General features: G+C 45.6%; 1 protein-coding gene across 10 annotated transcripts in view; it reads right to left on the minus strand.

Moving 5' to 3' along the window:
* RNF4 (ring finger protein 4) overlaps nt 1–26248 on the minus strand; it is a 405745-nt gene that overhangs the window by 135415 nt on the left and 244082 nt on the right. For 6 of the 10 annotated variants that reach the window (XM_078678584.1, XM_078678589.1, XM_078678580.1 and 3 more), the window contains one exon: nt 7873–7885. The exons of the other annotated variants lie outside the window; for them this stretch is intronic. In XM_078678584.1, coding sequence (XP_078534710.1) covers nt 7873–7885 — 13 coding nt within the window. The remainder of the gene's footprint in view (nt 1–7872; nt 7886–26248) is intronic. 10 annotated transcript variants of the gene reach the window in all.

A 26248-nucleotide genomic window follows, 5' to 3' on the forward strand; every position in this document is an offset into this window, starting at 1 on the left:
CGAAACGGGGGGAGGCGGACTCTGTGTTCTTCCGGCGAGGAACGAGATGACCCACTCCAGTGCCTTCTCTTGGATGCCGGTGTTGCTGAGGCGTTGGACTAATGTGCGGTGGCAGACAGTGTCGAACGCTGCAGAGAGGTCCAAGAGGATGAGAGCCGCTGTTTCCCCGTTGTCGAGCAGGGTTCGGATGTCGTCGGTGGCTGCGATGAGGGCGGTCTTGGTGCTGTGGTTGGCTCTGAAACCGGACTGCGAGGGGTCGAGGGATCAGTTCGTCTCGAGGAAGGCGGCAAGCTGTCTGTTGACGATCTTCTCGATGACTTTGGCAGGAAAAGAAAGGAGCGAGATGGGGCGGAAGTTTTTGAGGTCGGTGGGGTCCGCTGTTGGTTTCTTAGTAGGGCGCTGAGCTCGGCATGCTTCCAGCTCTCCGGGAAGGTGGAGGTGTTGAAGGAGGTGTTGATGACGTCTCGGAGTTGGGGTGCGAAGATGGAGTCGGCCTTGTTGAAGACGTGGTGGGGGCAGGGGTCGGTTGGAAATCCGGAGTGGATGGTGTTCATCGTGCGGGCTGTGTCTTCGGTGGTCACCGTGGTCCAGGTGCGGAGGGTGGCGGTGGGGTGCGTTGGTTCGACGGTTGGGTGTGTGGATGGTATGTCAAAACTGTTGTGGATGTCGGCGATCTTGCGGTGGAAGAACAATGCGAGAGAGTCGCAGAGATCTTGTGAAGGGGTGATGTCGTTGTTGCCGGTGCTGGGGTTGGAGAACTCCTTGACGATGCTGAAGAGTTCCTTGCGGTCGTGGGCGTTGTTGTCCAGTCACTCCTTCAGTGATTTCTTCTTGGTGGTGCGGATGAGCTGGTGGTGCTTGCGCGTGGCGCGTTTGAGGGCGGTCATGTTGTCAGTGGTCTGGTCGAGTAGCCAGGCTTTCTCGAGGGTGCGGCAGGTCTTCTTGAAGTCCTTGAATTAGTCGGTGAACCAGGGGGCCCTCTTGCTTCTGGGTCTGCTGGGAGGGTTCTTCAGTGGTGCGAGGTTGTCGGCGCAGTTTTGGCTGGCCAACAGACGGTAGTTGGAAGCTGCCTGGTTGTAACAATTGAAGGATCCTATTTGGACAAGCCCAGCTGGCCCCTGAAGAAGGGACATTTGGTCCCAATATGCATAGGACGGGCAGCACAAGAAACCAAGTGGATCACAGATGGATAATAAATGAAAATATACAAGAAATGTTGTTCATGTTAAATATCAACAATCTGATGTATTTATAGATGACGTTTATTTTAAAGTGTGCTTGTATTGTAATTACCGAAGGTGATGTGACTTTCTCCCATTGAAAAAACTACATTCCTCCAAGGAATTGGCATAAATGTTTATGGAACAGATCATCCGGTTACACGGTCTTCCCTCGGTGATAACAGATAGAGGGGCCCAGTTTATTTCGCGTTTTTTGCAGGGATTGTGTGCCTCTTTGGGAATAGACCATAGATTATCCACTGCATACCATCCGCAGACAGATGGACCAACAAAACCTTGGAACAATTTTTAAGGTGTCTGTTATCGACCATCACCTCGGACTGGGTACAGGCTTTACCTTTAGCAGAATTTGCATACAATAACACTCCATACTCCTCCACTGGTATGTCTCCTTTCTTTTTTGCCCATGCACATCACCCTAGATTTCTTCCTATGCCTCCTCATTTAGACAACATCCCTGCAGTACACCAACATCACGCTATCATTTTAGAAAATTGGGAAGCCGCTAAGATTGAGTTACAGAGGGCCAAAGAAGCCATGAAGATACAATCTGATAAACATCGCCGTCCTGCCCCCGAGTATAAGGTGGGGGACAAGGTCTGGTTATCTACCAAAAACATAAAACTAGAAGGTCCTCGCAAGTTACAACCCCGTTACATAGGGCCTTATGTCATCACCAAGGTGATGACTCCTGTCTCACCAAGACTAGAATTGCCAGAAGAAATGCAAATTCATCCTGTGTTCCATGTCTCTTTGCTTAAGGAATATAGACTCTCACAGGATCCTGAAGAACCTCCTCCCCCTATCGTAGTGGGCGGTGAAACTGAGTATGAAGTAAAAAGTATTCTTGATTCCCGGAGACATAGGGGTAAACTCCAGTATTTAATCGATTGGGTTGGGTATGCTCCAGAAGATAGATCGTGGGAACCTGCTGAAAACATACATGCTCCTGTATTAGTTCGTAGATTTCATGCCCTACATCCTACAAAGCCTGGTCCTGTGGTTAGACCTTTGGGTGGGAGAACTGTTAGGCATCAGGATTCATGCATGGTTCATTGGAGTCACGTAGAGATTTAAGTGGTTGCTTTAGGATGGATACGCTCTTTTGAGTAGGTCCCTTGCTGTTCTGGCAGAGGTGGAGTTTGTAAACACTATCTTCCTTTAAATATCTTGATGGGACGAGGAGCCGGTGCTTGGCTTCCTTTTCCCTGAATACACACCCCTTCCTTCCACTCGAGCGTTTGTCTCTCCCTATTGCTAAAGCTGAATTCATGCCCTGCCTACCTTTCCTGGATTTCGGCCCTGCCTGATTTTCCTAGATATTCACCCACTGTCTTCCCCTTCGGACGGTGGGTCCTTGTTTAGCCTCCGGTAGTTCCCGAAGCTGCCTTCCCAGCACCTGATGCTGCCTTTCCAGTTCTTGTTTTTTGTTGGCAGCCGTCTTATTCCTCACGAGGTGTCAATTTCAGCCGACACCGCGGGTTCGCCCCTTTTTTAGTCTTAGACGCTATCGCGTCTCTTCCCCCAGGCTACGTGAGTGCTTCCGAGTAGCTCTCTTCAGGTGAAAATATATCGAGAGAGTTATAAGCGCAGTGTGCGTTTATGTTTTTCTTTCTAGGATAGCGGTGCCTTTTCTTTATCGCATTGTGTGTTGAAGTTGGACCAATTGCTGCCTATTTGCCTGACGGGCTAGTTACAGACTTGTGGGCATAAAAATGCGCTTGACTCCTTGAGCCCTTCTCCTGCTAGACTTCAACAAGGCGCTAATTTGATAACTCTGAGAGTTGCATACAGAGTTTGTCTTCCTCATTTGATTTGGATGGTAATTCCTGGGTGTGATTAACCCTTTCTGCCTGCTTTGACCAATCTCATCAGAAAACTGTTGCTGCACTGCTGGGCATTCCGACGTTCCTTTTTATTTTTACACCCGGAAATGTCCAGCTGGTAAGGGACCGTGTGTTTCTTCATAAAGCTTGCACTTAAGTGATTTATGATCTCTGTAAGAGTATTGGAGGGGGAGGTTTTATCTTAATGTTCCTTTTCTTGTCTCCTCTGTAGGTTCACCTCTTCTCTGGTCATTCTGAGGGAATCCGCTGGGGGATTTGAAACATCTTATCCAGGTTTCTGATCCCCACATCTCCAAGGGTCAGTCTGGGGGGTGTGAGTACTCTGATTCCTCTCACCCATAGGCAGGCTTTAGGAGTGTGGGGAAATTCTCTTCACTCCTGCGGATTGGGCCTAAAGACATACCACAAGGTTAGTGTATTCGGCAACAGGCAAGAAGCTATCTGTCAAAAGTCATCTAGACAATGAGTGCCCAAACCTTTTCAAGTGTGTAGATCGGGGTCAGGTTACAATTTGTTTTTCTTCACCCAGCTGAGTCGTAACAGGATGTGATGTCACATCAGAGAGCGATATCACATGACATTTATCCACCAAGGGCATCATAGCAAGTGGCATAATTTAGCAGCACAAAAATATAACAATTAGGACTTGTAGTTAAGATGTTGACATTCAAACCTTAAGGTATGGGTACTAATTTTATCATTTTTTAAATATGACAACATTGTAGGATTTTGTGCCAGTGCTTTCATTATTTGGGCCCACCTCAATCACAAACCAAAAATGTCTGGTAATTCTTCCAAGATTGAGGGAGGTGCTAGCTTTCTTAGATTCACACCTTCTCACGAGTGTCAAGCAACATCATCGACCTGAACCAGTTTCCCACTGTACAAAAGGTCTAATTGAGGCAACTAGCAAAGGTTTATTTGTATGAAAAAAAGAACTCAAATTGAAGAAAAAATTCAACATTAACATACTTACATCTATAACGTATTCCAGTAAATTATGCACCGTTTCTTTTAAGGAGACACGGCTCATGTTTCTTGCTGAGAATGTGAAATTAAATTTGCAAACTAAATGCAATAGGCCTTCATCCAGTCTGCTGCACGTCAAGCACAGACGAACATAAACTACAGTAGCATTTTTCAAATTTGTGTCTGAACAGAAAAAAAAAACATTCCAGAGAATTTGCTTTTCTTGCTAATAGCTCCGCAGCCAGGCATGATTTCTGATCCGGTAAGGAGGTGACAAGTGCTGCACTGCGTCTGAGTACAGGTATGAGATCAGAGGAAAATATGTTGTATTTTTCCAGATCAGGAACCTGGCTTGCAAAACTCACTGCAGCAACATGACACACACACTTGTCATTTTTCGTTCTTCAGAAAACGTGCTGCGATCTAGACCCATACTGATCTGTTGCAGCAAAGGCCTCTTTCTCTTCCAAGATGCTCATATTCACTTGCTCCTGGACAGAAAGATCTCAAAACTATCTCTATTCGCCCATGGCACCCACATGAAGCTCTAGGAGTATAGAAGAGTGAAGAAGGACTGTTGAGGGCACTGCACTTAGGAAAACCTCTACAGCTGCATAAATATACCTCTTGGTACATCAAAGGGTGAGTCATCGCCTTGGCTAGGCCCTACGGTCACCAGAGCATCCGCGTTTATTGACTGCAGTCACCTTACTTCTAAGCCAAACCGGTATTTGCCTTTGAAAGTTATTTAGAACACCCTGGAGTGCACCTCAAGTAAAAAACCTGCAGACTACAATCTAGCATAGCAGCTCTTGCCGGTGACATGTGGAAACCTGTATCTATTTGGACCTGTATCTACTACATCTAGGTATGTCTTAATTGATTATTTGGAGGAAGCATCTCTTCTGCTAAGACTGGTCTCACCTCGTCCTCCTTATAGAGTATGAATGGGAGCAGTCCCACCATATTCTCACAGAGTTTCTTATCAAATTAAGCAAGACTGTTAGTATGGTGAGCAATGCAGTCCCACAACCTTTCCAGCCCATGTGTTCAGTCTTTCTGCCATCTGACGTTGTCTTAGGACATCCTCTCTTAAACAACAAAGCCTAAATGAAGTAGAAAAATGACGGAGGTTTTCAAATTTAAAGTGGTGTATTTATTAGAACATATGCCATGTAAACTGCTGAAGTAATTTTTTAGAGGTCTTTTAACGGCAAGTAAAACAAGCATTGGCATAGCCAATAGGTCTCGCCTTTGGGACCTTATATGTAAAAAGCGAGACCTATTGGCTATGCCAATGCTTGTTTGTTCCAGTGGTTACTGAAATGAGCCTGACGTTCTACTCGTCTGCAGTCTGCCCTGAGCTGGCATGGGGAGAAGTCACGCCTGACCATGAAGCTTAATAAAGCCTTTTAATTACAAGCTTATTAGTCCCAGAGCTTCATATTACAACATAATTTTGGCGACAACTTGCCGGCTCAATGACAAAGTCGCAGCGTGAACTTCAAGATCCTGTGAAAGCAGTCAGGAAAAAAAAAACATGAAGGAAGGTTGAGAGGAGCACTTGACACCCCCATGAGGATTGTAAAAGACAGTCTGTGGATTTGGTGTTACTGCGCAAGTGCAACAGAAAATGAATGTGGAGCGTCGCTGAAAGAAAGAGGAACTAGCGTGATATGCTGTAAAGTGAAAGAGACACCATGTTTAAGTGTAGCAGGAGGATTGTTTTTTAATAGCGGAAAAAAGCAAACTTGTGAAAGCGATTAGTTGAGGCGAGCGCAAGACATCCCATCTCTAAAAGTAAATTTTTGATATAAAGACCACTGTCACATTGACGCAGTTCGATATTGTGTGTTGCAGCGGAGGCACAGCGCAAGGTAATCAGATACAGTGGGGGAGAGATAAAACAAGAGCGGCCGGGAAACTGAAAGTACGGCTGGCCAGCCATGATTAATTAGGGGAGGAGAAGCCGCAGAGCGCACGCTGGGCGAAGCCCTTTGATGTGCTGTGCGGGCGTGAAAAAATGCAATTAGGAGGGAGGGAGGGAGGCTGATGCGCGTGCTTGTTTGGTCACGTGATTCACGTGAACTCAAAGAAAACCGCAGCAAAAAGCCCTTGGTTTGACGAGCTTTTTGAGCACTTGAATTCTCGCTCCGCTTAATGCGCTTGCGCGCATTGATAGGTCGCGAGACCTAAAAAACAATCATTAAACGTAGAATAACCTACGTTTTATGACCTACAGCGTGAGCTATTTCTCCAGTCAGCACTTTAAGTCTAACTGCAATGATTGTATTTACTGGTCATGTAACTAATGATTATATTTACTTTTTCATTTATTAAAACAGCTCTGATTAATCACCTTTACGTTATTGTTAATAACTGAATGCCCAGGTTCCACAGAGGTTTACAATGCGGCTTCTGTCGCTATGTTCTTCTTTGAACATCCTTGGTGACACCACTTCCACTACTAGTTTAGTGGGGTTTCCATTCTAAATGTAGTTTTTCCTTCCTCCCCTTTAGAGTCATTATCCTTCGTGTGCCTCTGGGAATCATCTCCGGTGAGAAGCACTACTATTTCCTCTAGTGATGCAGAGGTTAACATTAACTACAAAGCTCTCCATTTTCATCCTCTGGCAGAAAAAAATCTGACAAATGTCAAAGATTGTGAAATCAGTAGTAGGATGAAAGGGGTACTCACTTACAAATTTGGTTTGGATCATCTTCGGAGAGAGGGTGGTGTATAGGAGGATACTTTTTGTCCTTTTAGTACAGCTTGGCAGTGGTGTTTTAAATAAAGTGAATTAGGTTGGGTCTCCTCCAAAACACCTTTTTCCCCCCAAGACGATGTGGGGATTCTAAGTACAGTCCGTTCAGATTTTACTTAACTGGATTTAAAAATAAATTTTAAAAAGACAGAAAAGTGTGTCTTATATCTGCACGTTTTCATGTTTAGAAAATGTTCAACATTGAAAACTTGTAGATTAAAAAAAATGAATACTCTGTTAATGATTATCAGAGTGTCCGGTCAAAAACGGGGTACTTTTTCCAACAATCGTCTTCTATTTCAGAGATGAAATACTAAGGAAAGTCATTATTATGAGACATGTCACCTTTTTCCGAAACTGTTTAAAGTATCACTGCATAGGAGTTTAGGAGAAAAGACAAGGTTGATACAACTACAGAAGTTTCTCCTGGAATCATGATCAAATCATATACAATCACAATTTAAAATCAAACCTACAAGCTTTAGTATGGATTTAGAATGTCTTTTCCTAATTAAAAACTATTTAACAACAAACGGCGAAGATATTAAAAATAGCTGATTTCCCACATGAAATGGCCTTGTTAAATAGGTTTTATTAAAACAACACAAGCAGCTTTGGATTTCTTTCATCATATGAAACAATAATGCCACTTTCACGGAGCTCAAAATCCATTGAGTGAGCCCTAATGCAACCCTCGTAGGCTATACGAGGGGACTCCGTTTTCATAAAAATACACTGTGGATTTGCAATGTGTAAAACCTTCAGGTTACAACTAAATAGTAATACAAGATTTTAAAAATGAGTGAAATTACTGCAATAGACCTCTGCTTGGAAACTCAGCACTGACTTTTCCTAAATTTTCTCAGCACACAAACGGCTTCACAATACAAATGAGCAGACAGCAACGATATATGTATTTCAACAGAACATATAAACGCAACTTATCCAGGTCAGGATGTCATAACCATCTTAATGTTATCAATGTTTAAGCAAACACCCACCTAATTATAATTAATCATAATCAAATAAAACTGTACACAAAATACTCACCTTCTCCAACAAACTTTGACCAGAACAGGTAGCAAAAACAGGAAAATGAAATAAAGAAGTAAGAATTAGTCATGTTTATATTGCTAGGTGGCTTGCGCAACCTCACACAGTTCAAAATAGTCAGATTTGTAGAATAAAATATTTTATGTTCATGCTCTTCACTTGTTTTTTAACTGTTGACATCTGGAAGTACACTGTTAAACTATTAAGCGATTTAACAACAAACTATGGGAATTTTGCTTAAACCAATGCTGTGGTTATCAGACAGAACAGTCACAATATAATGAATCAAGAATAATCCTGTTGTATGGTGTTTTCAAAGTACTTTATCGATTCTTTGCCACTTTCTTTGGCGAAAGGGGTTCAGGGTTGAACAGAGAATGTTCCTTCTGCAAATCTAACTTATGAAAACTGAGGTTTAGCGCAGATAATTCAAAAGCATTCTGAAGGAACACAATGGATATTGGATTCAAAATGGCTGTTTACAAACAATTGACTTTTGTCTTAAAAGTCTGTGCATGAGATGCACACTATTGCAAAAGGCGTTTATCGTAAGTAACCAATACAGCTGGTCCACTATAGGATTCATGTCATGTCACCTACATTCTACAGTCGGGCAATGAGGTCCGACTGTGCTGAAGACAAGCATGCTGGTAAATAGCGGCAATGGCAGACAGACAATTGCACAAGTGTATGCAGAGTACATACAATTTAATCAGAAATCTAGAATCCAACCACATGTGGATCCTTGGTTCAAATCATGTGTAGAGACTATGAAGCAGTAAATTCACTACCTACAATCACAATAGACAAAACTGTGTATAACAAATTACATAGAACACATGCATCCAATTAAAGTCGCTTAAATAGGTTACTGACTGCTACAGCCTCTTAACAAATCAGACACCTATTCAAACTAGCTACCTCTGCCACACAACCCAATCAGTGCATAATACACTACAATAAACAGAGAATTGGAGAGTGGAATGTAAGGAAAATAGGGTCTACTCTTTACATTACCCCCCACGTTGCACTTTCTGGAGGCTAGATCGAGCTTTTACTCATCCTGAACATTTCAGATAATATAAAAAATCCGACTTCCTAGATTGCACATTACCCAATCACACTCTTTGTTGCTGTTGTGGCATTGGGGGAAGCAGGTGTCACCCATACCGTAGTGGAGACTGCAATAGAGCGTTACTAGGCTGCCCATGTAGAGAGGAGCTCAGGGGTGCCATTAAAGAACAACAAGTTTTTTTTTTTTTTTTAACGGGATAAGGAGAATCCTTATCCCAGCCTACATAATTACAAAAAAGCGCAGGGACTATGGCAAGAGCCCATTCCGACGCATAAGCTTGTTCGACTTGTTCTGGAACAAGGGCAGAAAAGGAAGGAAGTGTAACATCCTCAACCTGTGGGGATGTTTATCAAATGTTGGGGCCAATAGACATCTGCCAGCTGGATGTCGTAAGACAAAGTTCAATTTTCCCAGAACATTGCTTTAATGGTGCTGTGTGTCAACCTCAATGTGAATTTCTAGAATGTATGATCTGTCTATAGTGGCTAGGCGTTTATGTGGGGTTTCAACAGTAAGAAAGGCATCAGTTGCTTTTGCGACCAGAAACTGCTGGAGATTTCGGCACACTATGAAGACTTTAGCTGCACTGTTGAGGAGAGTTACTGCCCAACTCCTGTTCAGGAGGAGAGTTCTTGCCGTTTGTGGCATATTAAGTGGCTATAGCCGCAACTTTCTTTATTCTGAAAAGGGGCTTTATATGGAGGAGGCCTGTCCTCCTTTATCTCCACATCAGAAGAGCTTTGTGTCTCCCTTTTTGTTCAACATACTCTTCTTGTCTGCATTTAGTTCGCCCTTCTCTGTCATACTGCTGGTCAGACGATTCCTGAAAAGATTGAGAACGTGCATTAGGAACCAGACACCTGCCTGGAGTCTTGATTTTAGTGCGATGACAAAATTGTACCACCTCTCATAGGACTTCAGGGGGTGGAGAACCTCCGCGAGGTTTACCTTTCTATGGTTGTTTCGATTTATCTCATGGTTTTTTAACAAACTGACGGGTCTGCTTGGCTTTCTTGTCTGTGCTATGTTTGCCAGCAGAAAAGATTTAGCTTCTTTTTTGAAGGAGGCTGTAGAGGAAATTAGGCAAAGGTCCGGAGGAAGAGAGTTCCATATCTTGGGTGCAATAACAGAATGCTCTGGCATCCATTTTCTTTTTGTGGGTTTGTTGGGGTTTCAAAAGCAAGGTGTGCACACTTTGTGAGGATCTGCTGCCACATTATTGTTCTAGCTTTTGAGCCAAGCAACTGGTGGTATTGAAGTGTAACGCTTTATGCGTCATGCAAACAATTTTCAGTTGGATTCTTGCTGCATACGGTAGCCAGTTTAAGGATTTTGGACACTGATATGCGTGTGTTTCTTTTAGATCAGAGGACAGGTCTTGCTGCAGTGTTGAGGGAGGGTCTTAGAGGAGCCAGTTTGTATCGAGGAAAGCCACAGTGTGGCACTAACATAATCCAGTCTGGGCAAAACAAGAGCTTGAACCACTTGTTTAAGGTCTTTGTGTGGAAGGTATGGTTTAAGTTTCCTCGGAATGCTCAGTTGGTAGTTTGGTCCTTCGGTGGCTGCGCTAAAGTGATCCTGCATATTCAGGTGTTTGTCTAGTATAATACCCAAGGATCTAGCAGAATCTACGATGTGGGGCGAACAGTTGAGGGCAGTAAGAGGTTCAACCAACAAACTGCCTTCGAAGTTGTTGTTACTATAACGCAAACTGTAATGTCGGACTGGAATGGATTGACCCTACCCATATGCACTGCTGATTTTAACTCATTGTACCTGTTGATTTGTGAGCTGCTGCCAATGAAATCTCTTTGTTGTTTTAAAATGCTGAATGAAGTTGATTAAAAAAAAAGAGGTTCAACCAGAGCTCAAACATGGGGATGTTATTCGGCAGAGAGATGAGGAGAAATTCGGTTTTAGCAGCGTTGAGTTTGAGATGGTTATCCATGACTATTGACACTGTCTGCCACCACACCCTACGCACTTGCCTCCATGACGCAGGGAACCGAGGCAAAGCGGTGGACTGGACTGCCTCCTTCCTCACCGGCAGAACACAGTACGTCCGCCTCCATCTCTTCCGATCCGAAGCCACCAATATCACCTTCAGTGTACTCCAAAGATCCTCTCTCAGCCTGACGTGGTTTAACATCTACATGGCCCCACTCGCCCACATCGCCAGACTGCAGGACCTAAACATCATCTCTTACGCCGACGACACACAACTGATCCTCTCACTCACCAAGGACCCTCTCACCGCCAAAACCAACCTCCACGAAGGAATGAAAACCGTCGCCAAATGGATGAGGAACAGCGGCCTGAAGCTGAACTCGGACAAGACGGAGGTACTCATCCCCGGCCCCACCCCTTCTGCCTTGGCCGACCGCCCTGGGAGCAGCACCAACACCCACCAACCACGCACTCAACCTAGGATTCATCCTCGATTCTACACTCTCCATGACCAAGCAAGTCAACGCCATCTCATCCTTCTGTTTCAACACCCTCCGCATGCTCCGAAAGATCTACAGGTGGATCCCCTTCGACACTAGAAGAACGGTCACCAAGGCCATCGACCGCAGCAGACTGGACTACGGAAACGCCCTCTACGCAGGAACCCCGGCCAAACTGCTGAAACTACTGCAACACATACAGAACGCCTCTGCACTCCTGACCCTAGACATCCCTCGCCACAGCCACATCACACCCCACCTGAGACCTGCACTGGCTTCCCGTCAACAAGAGGATCACCTTCAAGCTCCTCACCCACGCACACAAAGCACTACAGAACCAGTATACCTCAACAAACGGCTCACCTTCTACACCCCGAACTGCCAGCTCTGCTCCGCTGACCTTGCCACCGTCCCCCGCATCAGGCGAGCGACCACCGGCGGCAGATCATTCTCCTACCCAGTCGCCAATTCCTGGAATACCCTCTCCATCCTCCTATGGCAGACTCAAGACCTACTAAACTTCAGGAGGCTACTCAAGACCTGGTTATTCGAGCAGTAGCAGCTTCCCCCTCTCCCCCAGCACCGTGAGACCCTCACGGGTGAGTATCGCGCTTTACAAATAGCTTGATTGATTGAGGAGCCAGACGTGTGTGTTTTGTAAGATGTAATTGAGGGATATAATGTCCTCTTGGGAGGAGATTGATATTAATCTGAGTGTCATCAGCGGTAATGGATGTTGGTAGATTTTAGGTAGTTTGCTAGTGGTTCCAGGAATAAATTGAAGAGAATGGATGATAGAGCAGATCCTTTAGGAATGCCAAGAGTGATCGCGTGGGGCTTTGAGATGGATTCATTTTAACTCTTAGGGATCTGTTTAGGAGGAATGAAGAGAACCATTGTAAAACGACACCTGATAAGTCTATCCTTTGTTCCAGTAAGTTCAGTAGATTATGGTTGACGGTGTCAAAGGTAGCTGATAAATCAAGCAGTATCAGAATTCAGGATTCATTTCGATCCAGCATTTTTAGTATGTCATACAGGATATGAGTAGGTGCAGATTCAGTGCTGTGGTTGTGACGGAAACCTGGTTCTGATCGAGGAGTTGATAGTTGTTTATGTGATTGCAGAGTTGGCTCTGGACACATTTTTTTAAGAGCTTTGAAAGGGTAGGGATGTTCGAGATGGGTCTGAAGTTGTTAGGGTCAGAGCAGTCTGCAATTTTTTTTGTTTTTTAATGTGGGGGTTACTTGTCCTACTTTTAGGCAGTTATGGATAGTGCCTTGACGATGTGAGGCGTTTACCATCTTGGACCCTAGGGCAAGAATAAAGGGTTTTGATGTCTTTGAAAATGAGCAGTGTTAGAGGGTCATTGAAATGGTTAGATGGGTTTAAGGAAGAACGAATGCTGTACATGTCAAGTTCACTGATTTCGGAGGTGTTCCAAGAGATATGGTTTTTGGAGGCGTGCCCGGATGGTTCCTTCCCTTCCATATACTGAGAAGTGTGTGAGAAACTGTATGGGGTAGTCCATAGTAGATGCTTTGCTAATAGTAGTTCGTTCTCTATCTTTGTTCTTTTGTCCTTGAAGAAGGCAACCAATTCTTAGCATTTTGGAGGGGTGCTGGACCTGGAGTCTAACGGGTTTGATGTGTTGCGTGATTGCTGCTTGACTATTGCAAATAGTTTTTTGAGTCTATTTCTGGCTTGGTCAAGCTGTGCTCTAAAAAAGTTAGCTTACACTTGTCTTACTCTTCTGTTGTAGGTGTTCCTCGTTCTTAAGCGTTTTAGTAGTTCCAAGGATCTGGAAGATCTCCACGCTCTTTCTGCTATTCTTAGATTGAGTCTTTCGGTGTTCAAATGGTCACTGAACCAGGGCTGTGAGTTTTTATTGGATATATTTTTCTGTTGAAGGGGCGCGACAGTGTCCATGATTTCCAATATGTGAGTATTGTAGAAATCTGTGAGGTCATTGACATCGTCCAGTTGGTCTGTGGAATCAAGGTATTATTGCAAAGGGTACCTGGTTCATTGTGGTTTATATTACGAAGTTTCCTTTTCCTATCTTATTTTCTTCGGTTGGCCATTCTTTGGGATTGTCTAAGTTGATTAGGAAGTTAATGCGATAATGGTCTGTCCAGACACAGGGGCTAATAGACTCAAGGGAAGTGTCCATCTTTGAGATTATAAGGTCCAGAGCCTCCCACTTGTTGTGTGTTGGCCTGTCACAAATTTGGGACAAGTCATGGTTTAATAGGAAAGACTTTAGGCTATTCACTGTGTGGTCATTCCACTGTAGACGAAAGTCTCCCAGGAAGATCTGGGGCCCTTGAAAATCATCATTCATTGTGATTATTTCCATGATTTGTTTGAGAACAAAACGTTATTGCCCAGAGGGTGATAGAAGGCGTGAATATTACAGATGGATTTGTTTTTGCAAGAGATATTGATCCAGAGATATTCGCATGAGAGATTCGCATGTAGATAGTATAGACTGCAGCAAGGTCCCCCAGGTGTTACAGTCTCGAACAGCATGAACCATTACATTAGGTAAGCACTTAGTTAAGATTCTGTGCTGGTCTTGTAGTCTCGTAAGGGGAAACAGTTTCAATTTGGTCAAACGTTTGGGTGATCCAAAATGGAATTTCCTCACGATTAGTAGGTAGTTTGCCCATAACTGAATACATAATTACCAGACTTTTCATATGCACTGCAGACAACTAGGCTTGCACGCCAACCCTTGCTTGCTTTGCCAACAGGTGCACCCGATCATTACTCAGGGGACCCAAGCACACAGGGGGAGATACATGTGGAATGGCGCCAAGGAACCAATTACGGTGTTCCCAAAAAGACACAGGTATTTCCATGAGCCCATATGCTCCATATAAATTTGGTGCTAGGATGTAGTGTATGTATGGAATGTGTTTGAATTACCATATACAGCGGAAAAATAGAACCAAGAATAAAACCCTTCAAAGCGGTAATCATGCGTCCGCTTCTATTACAAAGATAAAAGCACCACCCGCATTAGGAAGTTCATATTGCGTTACATGTGCATGGAATGCAGGTCTGCAATTAACAGGAATAAAGACAGATGGTGTCACCATAGTATAGCAGTATGGGGAAAAAGTGCAAAACAAAAATGGGTATAGTCCTTTTAAACGTTCTAGCTTGAAAAACCAATAGAATTAGGTGCTACCTAACCACTGTGGAGGATTAGTCTTCCAAGCCCATGGATGTCTCCGGTGGTAGGTGGAAGGATATTGTGGACATACACAAGTACTACGCAGGAGACCCGTAAATAAGTACCATACCAAACACTGAGGGCGCCATGCTACAGGAATTTTCCTCCGAAACCGAACTATGCTTGGGACCATAGAACATCAGCATGTAGGGATTGAGTCACCATACAACATCAGTGCCTATGGGCTGAAATCTGACTAGCTTATAATGCCTCATCTGCACTTCTATCCTTTCCAGAGAGACAAGTGATTTGGTTCCCCATAACAACACTCTAGACCCTCTCAGGGTTCGTGGTAGCAGATAATCACCTTTCATTCTCTCACTCATACATAACCCCAATAAATGAGAATCCCTTGGGGCACATTGCCTTGTTTAAGATGGTGTGTCTCCCCTGCTATCTGTATGTTCTGGGAAATTACCCTGATCCCATTCCATGCAAATGGTTTCACTCCGCGATCTGTAAATTTACAAGCTTTATATCGGCGGGTGGTAGGCATAAGTGGTTTTCTGATCAGCACATAGATCCCCCAATGATGACGGACTTGTAATGTCTGATAAATATTGTTACTATTTGGCAGTGCACATGGTCCCAATAAATGATTGGTTCACTGAGGGCTTATCGCCTGGAACTCCATTTGGTGGGTTTTGATGGTTTTGTTGACCTACTTTATGTGTACCCATGACATTACCTTCCTACATGAGAGTCTCTTGCCTGCTGGAAGGCAGCCCTCAGTCTTACCCATTGCAATTGCCGTTGAACTGGGATGACTCCTCTGTGGGGGGAACTTTGGAAGGCTTTGCTCCGTGGAACAAAATTGGTATTTATTATTTTGGGGACGTATATTCCAAGGGGTAAATGTAATGTCTTTTCAGGATCTGAAGGACCAATATGCACTGGCTAACTCGCAGTTCTTTTGCTACCTTCAGTTGTGACACGCCTTACAATCTCATATTTTCCCCAGACACCCCACTTTCTGAGTTTAGTCCACTTGAAGCTAAGATCTTTCTAGGTTGCCTGGGAAAAGGAGGGGTTTTTTGATTTACTGCCCATTGGTCATCCATGCCTCAGATAGGCTTGAACTGCTGACAGGAGGGGATCTCACTGGTGGGAGACGTCTAGGAGGGTGAATGGTGGGAGGCTTGAACGGCACCCTGAGAATTAACGCTCTCCTCCCATATACATAAGGTCCACATCAATTATCTTCCCGCAACTGATCTTTCCCCACGTCGCTTACACTGAATGTTGCCCACCATCCATGTTGCTTGCATGCGATGCGCACTTCCAGCTGCAGATTTCTTCCATGTAGTGAGGGACTACCCGGCATAGTGCCCCTTCTGGGAAAATAAGTCGGGAGCTCTCAGTGGTTCTTGAACACCCTCCTGGTTTGGCCCCCTGTAATGTGCTGCAGCAGCTGGTGGAGGAACTTGGGGTGGCCTATTTGGTGGCTAAGAGAGATGTAGCTGGGGGAGGAGCCAAGCCGGCAACCGCAATGGCTGCTTAGTCCCTCGGCTCCGATCACCATCTCATCCTGAGACCACATCCTGTATGCACTACCGCAGCAAGACGGTGTGCGCGGGGACATGAAAGCGTCCGCTTCCCGAAGGTGAAGCCCCGAGGTCCGTGCCTGCTTCTGGAGGCGAGTTAGGGTCGGCGAAGTTTGCGGCCCGCGACGGCCCTGAGACCGGGGCCTCGGCTGGACTGAAGCGGGTCCCTGAGTGCATAACAGCGGCCGCCGGTGACCTGGAGGGACCGGTCAGCTCCGTGGTGGTGTGTAGCGGCAGTTTTTCTGGCGGGCTTATATTGGCGGACTGTGCGCGAGTGTGAGGACCGTGCATATCATTCTGCCTCCATGTGGACGGATGGTGCGACACGATCTTCGATAGTTCTCCGCCGAGAAGTGTTTTGTCCCGTTCATGGCGGGAGGCTCCCGAATTTCCAACGAGCCGCCGCTCAGCTGAACTAACCCCGGCGGTGCCTTTTAATTGCTCTTGGTTACACCGCTTGCCGCCTTGCTGCCTGTGCCGCGGCCCCGCTCCGGCCCTGCGCAACTATGGAGAAGGGGTACATGATACACGGGGGGCACGGACCGGATCTACATATTGGCGATTTGATGGCTTCCCTAGCTGCCCTCCGTGACACTTTGGTTCAGGGCGCCCGATTACTGGGGGGCAAGTTGGACTGGGTGGCCCTCGCGGTGGAACGAATGAGATCGGCTGACCCGTCAGCACATGGCGAGACGCCGTTTTCGGCACCCAGAAGCTTCAAGATGGCGCCCATTACTGCAGCTGGAGGATCAGAACCACCGTGCCTTGTAACATTCCATGATCGTGCCCTTGGATGCACTGGACAGTTCAGCGGCGCTGGACTGCATTTGACTTATGGACCCTTTTCCTGCGACATGCTGCCGGAGATCCTGGTGCTGCTCCTGTCGTTTTCGGACATTGCCATGTTGTTCTCCTGTGTTACCTCGTTGCATGATGTGTGGGAGGTCTGTTTTCAAGCTGGGTCTTGCCCGTCGCACTTGCTGGAGTTTGGTAATGTTGCCTGATCTGGTGATATACGTAAGACTGGACAGGGATGACTAACTCTCCTTCGGGTCCTCGTCTTTTGGGCTGGGGGCTGTGAGGGTTACGCGACACGTTGCCTTCCTTAATGCTGCGCTGGGTTGATTTTGTCCCTTGCGACTAGTATACTCTGATCTGACTTTTGCTGCTTTGGTTCCCATCCTGTATGACTATAATGATTATGTGAGGAGAGGCCGAGGGTCTGCTGTAACTTTGCTTTTTATTTTTGTTTTTGGTTTATGCTGCATGGGGTACTGTTTTCATAACGTGGTTGTTATAGTGGATGTTGCTGATATGGGGGGCGGAATGTGCTGTTTTTTAGCCAATCCTGTTCCATGCTTATTACTGCTTCCGCTTCGCTCGCAATAGTCCCGTCTGTCTACATTTTGCTCAATGATGACCCCTTGTACGTTTAGGTTTTGATTGCCGGCTGGGGGCGCTGAATGCCCGGGAGCGAGTCTGTCTCTCTCCTCCTCCACTCTTTATATTTTTCCCTACTGTAGGGCAGTTCCGGGGCGACAGGCACACTGTTAGTGGGTTTGGCCATAGCCATTACAGGGGTGCGGGGTGGAGGGTGCGGGGGGGGGTTGTTATTTTAGTTTGTTTTGTTCTATGGTCTCTATCGCTCTTTTGGGAGGCTTTGGGAGGGTTCTTTCCTCTTTATTAGGGTTGGCTGTCTCTGGGTCGCACACCTTCTTCCTTTCTGTGTCTTCACAAGCTTTTCTTTCCTGTTCTTGGGGGTGGGCTCTCTGGCTTTACACCCAGAAATGTTGATTCTGTAAAACTGCTTGTTGTCCAGTTTTACCGCTGCGGCTGCTCAAATTCTATACTTGCCGAACTCATAGCCTATCTCTGATGGTAAATGGGGTGGTTCCCCCTCGTTTCTACTGTATCCCCTTATGTATGGTGTGTAGTCCTTGTTGTTGCAGCCCCCTCTCTTCTTCTAAATTTAAAATGAAACCCTCATATCCTGTGTAGCGCACCCCGCAATCACGTCTGGTGTATTTTGTACTATCCTGAGTGTAGATTCATCTACGGTTATCCTGTTTTTATTGACTGTCTTTGTGGCCGGCCACGATGGTTGTAGGCTTACGCATGTATCTCCTACTTTTCACAATAAAGGTTTTTAAAAAAAAAAAAAAAAAAAAAAAAGAGATGTAGCTCGCACATGGACAAGAGAAGCTGCTTACGTTCCAGGATGACGCAGGGAGATTGAATGTTGTGCACAACAGGAAAAGCCTTTTTTTATTGCACGGGGGTGCTTCTCAGAAACATGAGCAGGTGTGGGGGAAATGGTGCTACTTTTATGGATTATCAATGTAGGCAACTGCTTTTTGTTGTGCCGTGATGTTAAATCTTGCTGTATTATTTTGTGCACAGTTGTATCTATCTGTGATAATGAATGTCCTTCCCCCGAAAATTATAATAAAGTTGGTTATAATAACCCTTTTCTGAGCATTCGTTTTCCAACTAGCACTTAAGGTGCCCGCAGGGCTAAAACACCGCCTAGCGCCCATTACATATCTCTTGCTCTAAGGTGGGAATTATCCTCCCAAGAAAAACATAGCCGAAAACTGTACTTAGCAAGATATTTACAATCTCACAGTGGAAGTGGAGGACATTCTTAACAATGTGAGGAATCTGCCTCCGGCGTGGACTTCCAAGACTAAAATAACACAATTTTACCAAGGAAAAACAAGAGGATTGTCCCAATATGAATCCCAATGTGAATCCCTCCTCTCTTGTTAACACAGAAACCCACAAGGAAGGAGAATAGAGCTTCATGTTAAGTCACAACTGATAGCGCACAGGCAAACTCTACTAATGGTCAAACCCAATTAGAAGCACCTTTTGATGGCCACTCTATCTGTATGTCCCCTGTTGCTTGCTTAAATCATTACAGCCCCCTTGAAAGTACAAATAATTAAACAAATCGGTGCCCTGCTTCTGAGCCCATACCTTATGTTCCAACTCTAGATGATATTCAAGCCATCATAGATGGTTTGAGAATTGATCTTAAAGCAATGAAAACAAGCATTTACAATGCAATGGTTTCGCCTTTTGAAAAGTTCGAGCTATTGGCATGGACATCTCCCCAACCCGAGCTGATATGCCAGGGCTGGAGAACAGTAGGCACAGGCTCCCAGTCCGTGTTGGAGAGCAAACTTAGCCTGCTAAAGCCAATCCGGGCACTGTTCTAATGCTGGGTAATAGTTTTACCAGCATGAGAGCAACATGATGGACAACAGCATCTGCTGGACACAAGTCTGAACTTTCATTTCCTTCCACCTTAGAAGGTATTTTTATTGGGCCTCTGCAGTTCCCGCTCAATATGGATGTAACCCGAGCCGCTTGCTCAGAGGTCAGTAAAAGCTGGACGCTCGTTTGTGAGGCCGCTCTCTCTGTAGCAGGGCATTACGGGAACCCAGGAGGTTTGCTTCCCGCCAGGAGAAGCAGCCCTCACAAAAAAGGCGGTCGACCTCTAATCTGGAGAACTGGGTTCGAGTCTCGGCAATGACGCTGAACATCAGTGTGATTCTGGGCAAATCACTTAATCTCCCGTGCCTAACAAAAATGTATGTGTGTCCTCATTTAATGTAACTGGTGCTATGTAAAGCGCCCCGATACCCGATTCAGGTCAAGTTCACGCTATATAAAACTCTGCACCAAAAAAAAAAAAAAAACAGACATAACAGCAAATGTTAATTTTGATATCAGTCATGAGATGGGGGCAGTCACGCACTCTGTCACACTCCATCTTCCTTGCCGGCTCGCTCTCTCTGCACAAAGGAAGAAACAAACATGTTCTATTCTCATCCTCTGGCGATTGAATATAAACGTAAAGCCACTGTGGAAGGCTGCCCTCCCCTGGCTGGACGATGTTATGAGCTGGCACCGATGGGTACTGGTGGGCAGAATAAAGCGGGCACAGGTGGGCAGTGTAAGAAAGGGCACTGTAATGAGATGGCACAGGTGGCAGTGCGAGTGTGAGGGTCTAGTGGTCAAGATGCGGTGCTGGACTAGCAGTGGGTGGCATCAGAAATAAGTGCCCCTAAACCGACACCCTAAATTCTCCCAGCCGAGCACTGACGGGTTCCTTGGCAGAGCGCGCACGGAGTCACATCAGACCCGCTGGCAGGTTTAAACCCTTCTTAAGCAAGAGCTACGTTACTACATAAAGGATGCATCTGTGACAATGCATAAAATACCAAAAACCATAGTACAAGACTACAAGCTGATACAACAAGCTAGTGGATGAATTCCAGCCATACGTACCCCCGTGGTGCAGGCTCGCTCCCCACGACGGAGGGCATCTCCTGGTTGCCCAGTAGGTCTTGGCGTTCTTCAGCCATCGTCTGTGTTGGTCCAGTTACTCGCCTTCTCGCGATCCGTGCAGAACTAGCTCTCAAGTTGTGGGCGGCAGCAGAAACTTTTGGTGGGTCGACGCCAACAATGGGGTAGGAAATGAAAGTGCAGGCGTCATACGCTGTAAATCCCCCCTGCCTGCCTCAGATTTCGGTTCAGGTGCGGGAGGAGCCGCTCCCATTGGCTGCTCGGCCGCATCACTTGTTTCCATGTAGGGAGAGCTCCGGTTGAGCCGCTCACGGACCCATGCTCTGTGCATGTGGAGCCGCGACAGGAGCACCAGAATTAGACGGCGCGCAACTCCTGCTTACGGCAGGGGAGGAACGCAGGCTCCTGCAGCCCCTGCGGCGCAGGGAGCCCTAGCCCTCCAGGGGCGACCCCTGCACTTCAAAGTGAGTGACCCCATTCAGACCATGGCCAATGAAGATATGGGAGACTCACGGGGCCCCTCAATCTGTATTACGCCACTGGGGTTTAAGGCTTTACAATATATCGGAGTTTGTGCAAAATACTCGCTCTCACCGATACTCTCTGCCCTAATTCATGAATATTTGCAAACAGCAAAAAAATTATAAGAAATGAGTTTAACGCAACTTTCAAGGTGAGCTAGAAATTAAGGTCCAGATTATGTAATGCTTTGCGCTGAGATATTACTTCTAAAATTTAAACCCGAGGCACAGTGTTATGTTGGGATAGTTTCCCAAAGTAACACAGTTGCGCACTTTTGTGTCACCTTGCATCAAGGCGGTGTCCCGTAGGTGATGCGTGGCTGTTCCTAAACAACCATCCAGGGAGTTGATACCAATCCCTATCTACAAACAATTGTTGGCACGGATCTGTACCAAAATCCAATGCAACCTCGAGGCAGGAGCAATAAGGAGAAATATCCATTTCTGTGCATGAGCGAAGGGATTACTTCATCCATTCAGGGCTGCAATGAAAAATAGAACAACTCCTAGCGGCGTTTCTTACACAGAGATGCGTGCGAATGGGGAGCTTGCCATCAAAAACAGAACGGGCAGAAAAAGCAGAGGAATGTCAGATAACCCGATAGGCAGTCGACTTCAAGATACCCAGATAGGAGGCAGCAACAAAACAAGTCAGGTCCCGGGCCGGCCAGACAATCACAGCGCAGCCCGGGGAATGACGTCACGGGGGTGTCCCGGGCCGGCAGCCAATGACAGCGCGGCCCGGGACAAAGGGGCGGGGCTTAAAAAAAGCCCGAGAAACGCCCCCGAATCGCGTTTTCTCGAGAAAGCGTGATTGACAGCCTCTGTCTCCCAATGGCTAGCCTCCATTTATGGAGCTAGCCAATAGGAGACAGAGGCTGAACCAAAGTCGATATGTAGGGTCATGAGGTTTCGCCATGGGCGGAGCAACTGCTACGCAGTTGCAACGCCCAGGGCGAAACCTAAAAACAGTATCCCTATTGAATTCAAGGCTAACAAATTTCTTCATTACCAACATAAGACTAACTGTGAAATTTACAATCTATCAGGCCTGTGCCTATCCCATCTGTCGAGAGGAACTTTAGCTGTCAACAAAGTCTAGCCAACTATGACTGCATTCGGTCAGACAGCAGTGACACTGGGGAAAAAAAGACTTGTTCTTTCGATCTTCTGCTCTCCCGTCACCCAGAGTTAACACTGGTGGACCCTGTCCTGGTCCTCTGGGTGCCAATTTGATACCCAATAATTGCCAGGAAGGAAACAAAGTTAATACAACTGATCCTAGCCTCACTAGAATCTCATTCAATTCCATTCCGCATGGACATACCTTGCCTAAACCCAACAGGCAATGCACTGGAGGAATCAGCTCTCAAAAACAGGGCAATTTACCTTTTAATTGCCACAAGTCCTGCACCTGTCACTTAAGCTACCAGGGAGCCTTTAATTTGCATGGTTGACATCCCAAAGGAAGGGCAAAGAGAAGCCACTGTGTCTACAGAAAAAAAGTGACTCATTGGATACGTTCCCAGAGCCAATGTTTTTGCATTATCCACTCAGAAATCATCCATGCACTGCATTTACCCACATGTAAGGCTAATCTCGGTCATGAAATTAATTCTGAGACTTTAAATTAGCGAATGGGTTATTGGCTTTCGATGCATATTCAATAATTTTTAAAAAACAGCCTTCAAATCCTGTAGCCTTATTCTCTTCAAACCTTTAAATGCTTAGCAACCCAGTCACAATCATCTCTCCATCTCATGAGCACTCTAGTGCATTGGGCTTGGTCAAAAGACATGTCCCTCAAGAGTCCAGTGAACACAAGAGGTTGGATTCTACTTTATTAGCAGAGGTTGACTGACTGCATATTAGTAATGCTGAAAATAAATGTAAAGAGGTCACTAGCCATTTCATGTTGTCCTCTCAACCATTAATAACTGCTTATGCTGACACTTTCACACCGAATTTCTTAACATCTTTTTTAATGCTTTGTGCCACCCATGGGAATAGTGACAGTTCATTAGCCATGAACACATGTATCTTTACAGACTGGTCCCTTGTTTCTCCCTGAACAATCCATCACCCACTAAGGCATCACCCACTAAGGAAGATCGTAGCAGGAAAAACCTAACACCAGACTGGGAAACGTTTGCTGACCAATTTGATATTCTGCTGCAGACGACTTGGGAACTGGAACGCAGTCACATCATTGCCGATCACTTTGAAGGAAAAACAACACGATATATGATAAATTCCCTAGTTTCACAGACATCCCAAAAACTACATCTACTCCCATTTCATCTTTAAGGGGGAATATTTTTCTTTTAGAAAACTCTGCCCCTATCCAGGTGTTTATCGTGACAAAATTGCTGAAAGCGGCTAAATCCGGGTCACCTCTTGGCAGTTTACCAGCAAAGATCTACGCAACTAGCCCCTTCCATTTGCTTGATATTAAATCTCTCTCTGAAAAAAGTCATCTACCATGTGTATGGAAAAAAATCACAGGTACTCCCGATTTGCAAAAAGGCTGGCCTTCCCACCTCCGATCTGTCAAACTAATCGACCAATCTCTTTGTCCGCTGAAGAGTAAGCTTCTAGAAGGGTATATCAACAAAACATCTACGGAACATTTGGAGTCCCGAGGCTACCTGGATCCTTCTCAGTCTGGTTTTAGACCCATGCATAGTATTGAATCTGCATTAATAGCGGTCACGGGCAATATTAGACTTTCTCTTGACAACGACCAGGCAGTGCTACTAGTGTCAGATTTGTCAGCAGCCTATGACACAGTCACATCTTCGACTACTCCATAGATTGGAGGAGATGGGGGATTAGCAGACTAGCTCTACAATGGTTCGAGTTTTTTGAGTTAACGTACACCCTTTTCGCTGTCGATCCACTGAGCTCACCAAAGGAGTGCCTCAGGGATCCTGCCTCAGCCCCACTCGGCTCAATGTGTATGTGGCCCCTCTCGCCAAGATTGTTGGAGATTTTGGGGTTATCCCTTACTCTTACGCAGATGACACCCAACTTCTCCTATCTTTCAACAATAACACTTCCACTAAATCCCGCTTCTCGGCGGGCATTATGGTGGTTTCGGGCTGAATGACAGAAAGTGTTCCCCAACTAATGCTGTGAAGATGGAGATTATGCTCTTTGGCAAGGCCCAAACGCTTTGGTCAGCAGAATGCTGGCCTTCAGACTTAGGCACAGCTAGGGTTCCCAAGACGATGGTTTAAAATGTAGGTATCTGCTTGTATCAGTCTCTTACAAAGAAAGATCAAGTAAGGGCAACCCAAAGGCACCTGTTTCCATACACGGAGTCTGTTGCATAGAGTATTCCAGCTCCTCCCACTTGCAGTGCGAAAAACATTGATTCGGGCCCTGGTTATCAGTCACCTGAACTACTGTAATGCACTCCTGGCTGCTACGAACGAAGCTTCACTGAACAAACTTCAGGTGGTTCAATATACTGCGGCCTGTCTGGTCCAGAATATGCCACCCAGAACTGCTGCTCTGCCCCTTCTGCCACACCTACACTGGCTCCCTGTACGGCAGAGAATTAAGTTCAAGACCTGCTGCATCGTACATAAGGCACTAAATGGCAATCGGTCTAGCTATTTAACAGAAAAACTCTTCCCTTATCTACCAAGCAGATCCTTACGCTCAGGGGATCAATCCCTCCTCATCACCCTCTGTTTGAGGAAGTCCAGGACTAGGAGCAAATCCTTTTCCGATCTTGCTCCCCTACATTGGAATATTTTACCTCACCGTCGCAAGTTCACAGATTTCCTCCACTTTAAGAAACTTCTCGAAACCGAACAGTTCTGCAACTGATATACTGGGTTGGTGCTCCATCCCCTATAGCGTGGGATACCCCTGAGGGGGTGATTCAGGAGATTTATAAATTATTCATTCAACCCATGCTTAAAACATGCATTTACAATGACAGTTGAAAACCATCTCCATCTAAAGTAGGTTGTCCTTCAGGAGGGCTGAAAATCTGGGTGAAATAAAAAAATTCTCTTAATTTAACCATTGAAAAGTTGAAAATTGATAAGAGGTATGCTAGGGCTGACCCTCCAAGGAAGTAGTGGTCGCAAATTAACTGTACAACATGTACAATCTCACAGTGTATACAAATAAAGAACCCCCAACCTTAACTACATTTATGAATCATCTTGATAGCAGGACCGACAAGTCATGTCTCTTGATTGCAGGAGATTTTAATGTTTACATTCGAGCCACTAGACCGCATCTTTTCTGCCATGGAGATGACAGACGAAGCACATGGTATTCAAAAGCTGGAAGCAGAATCTCCATGTTCTTGGTCTACCTCTGCCATGCAATTACTGTTGATCACCATAATTCATGGATTGCGTGCCTGCAACAGGAGATTTAAATCTGACAAACACAGAGGCTTTACATTTTTAAGAGGTAATTGTAATAGCTGCATTGATTGTACCAGCAATCTATTTCCAAAATGATATACAGTGTGGAGTTTCAACGTTATACCCAAGTGTGATAGTGATCATAAAGCATTAAAGTTAACACTGAATGATAACATCAGCTGCTCGGAGTTTTTTTGTACAGCCCCAGTGGATCATGTCACAGAATGAATATGCTACTTACCAGTATGCATCTGTTCTTGGCATGTAGGGCTGCTAACATTCATATCTATTGCATAGATCGCCGCCTAGTGTTGGGTCCGGATGATTGCACATTGTTGTCCTGGAAGAGTCTTCGAAGTATCACGAGATAGGTGGCTCCTCCCCTGGACTACAGTGCGCATGGGCATCGACTCCATCCCCAGATTGTTTTTAGCCATTGTGGCAGAGATGGAGTGAAATAGTGTAAAGGATGTCCATGCTAATGATTGAATGCAAGAGAGTATCTGCAGCCGCTACGGGCACCGGGGAGGAGGGCGGGCGATATGAATGTTAGCAGCCCTACATGCCAAGAACAGATGCATACTGGTAAGTAGCATATTCAGTTCGAGGCATGTGGGCTGCTAAATTCATATCTATTGCATAGAATATATAGCAGTCCCTCCATTAGGGGCGGTTGCCCGTGCCAGCTGCAGAAGTCTGAAAGAGTGTCTTGAGAACAGCCTGTCCTACAGCTGCTTGCTGTTTGGAATGCACATCGACACAGTAATGTTTGGTAAATGTGTGCGGTGTAGACCACGTGGCTGCTCTACAAATGTCTTCCAAAGGGATGTTCCCTAGGAA

Source organism: Lissotriton helveticus, chromosome 2_2 (genome assembly GCF_964261635.1).
Source record: "Lissotriton helveticus chromosome 2_2, aLisHel1.1, whole genome shotgun sequence".
NCBI lineage: Eukaryota > Metazoa > Chordata > Amphibia > Caudata > Salamandridae > Lissotriton > Lissotriton helveticus.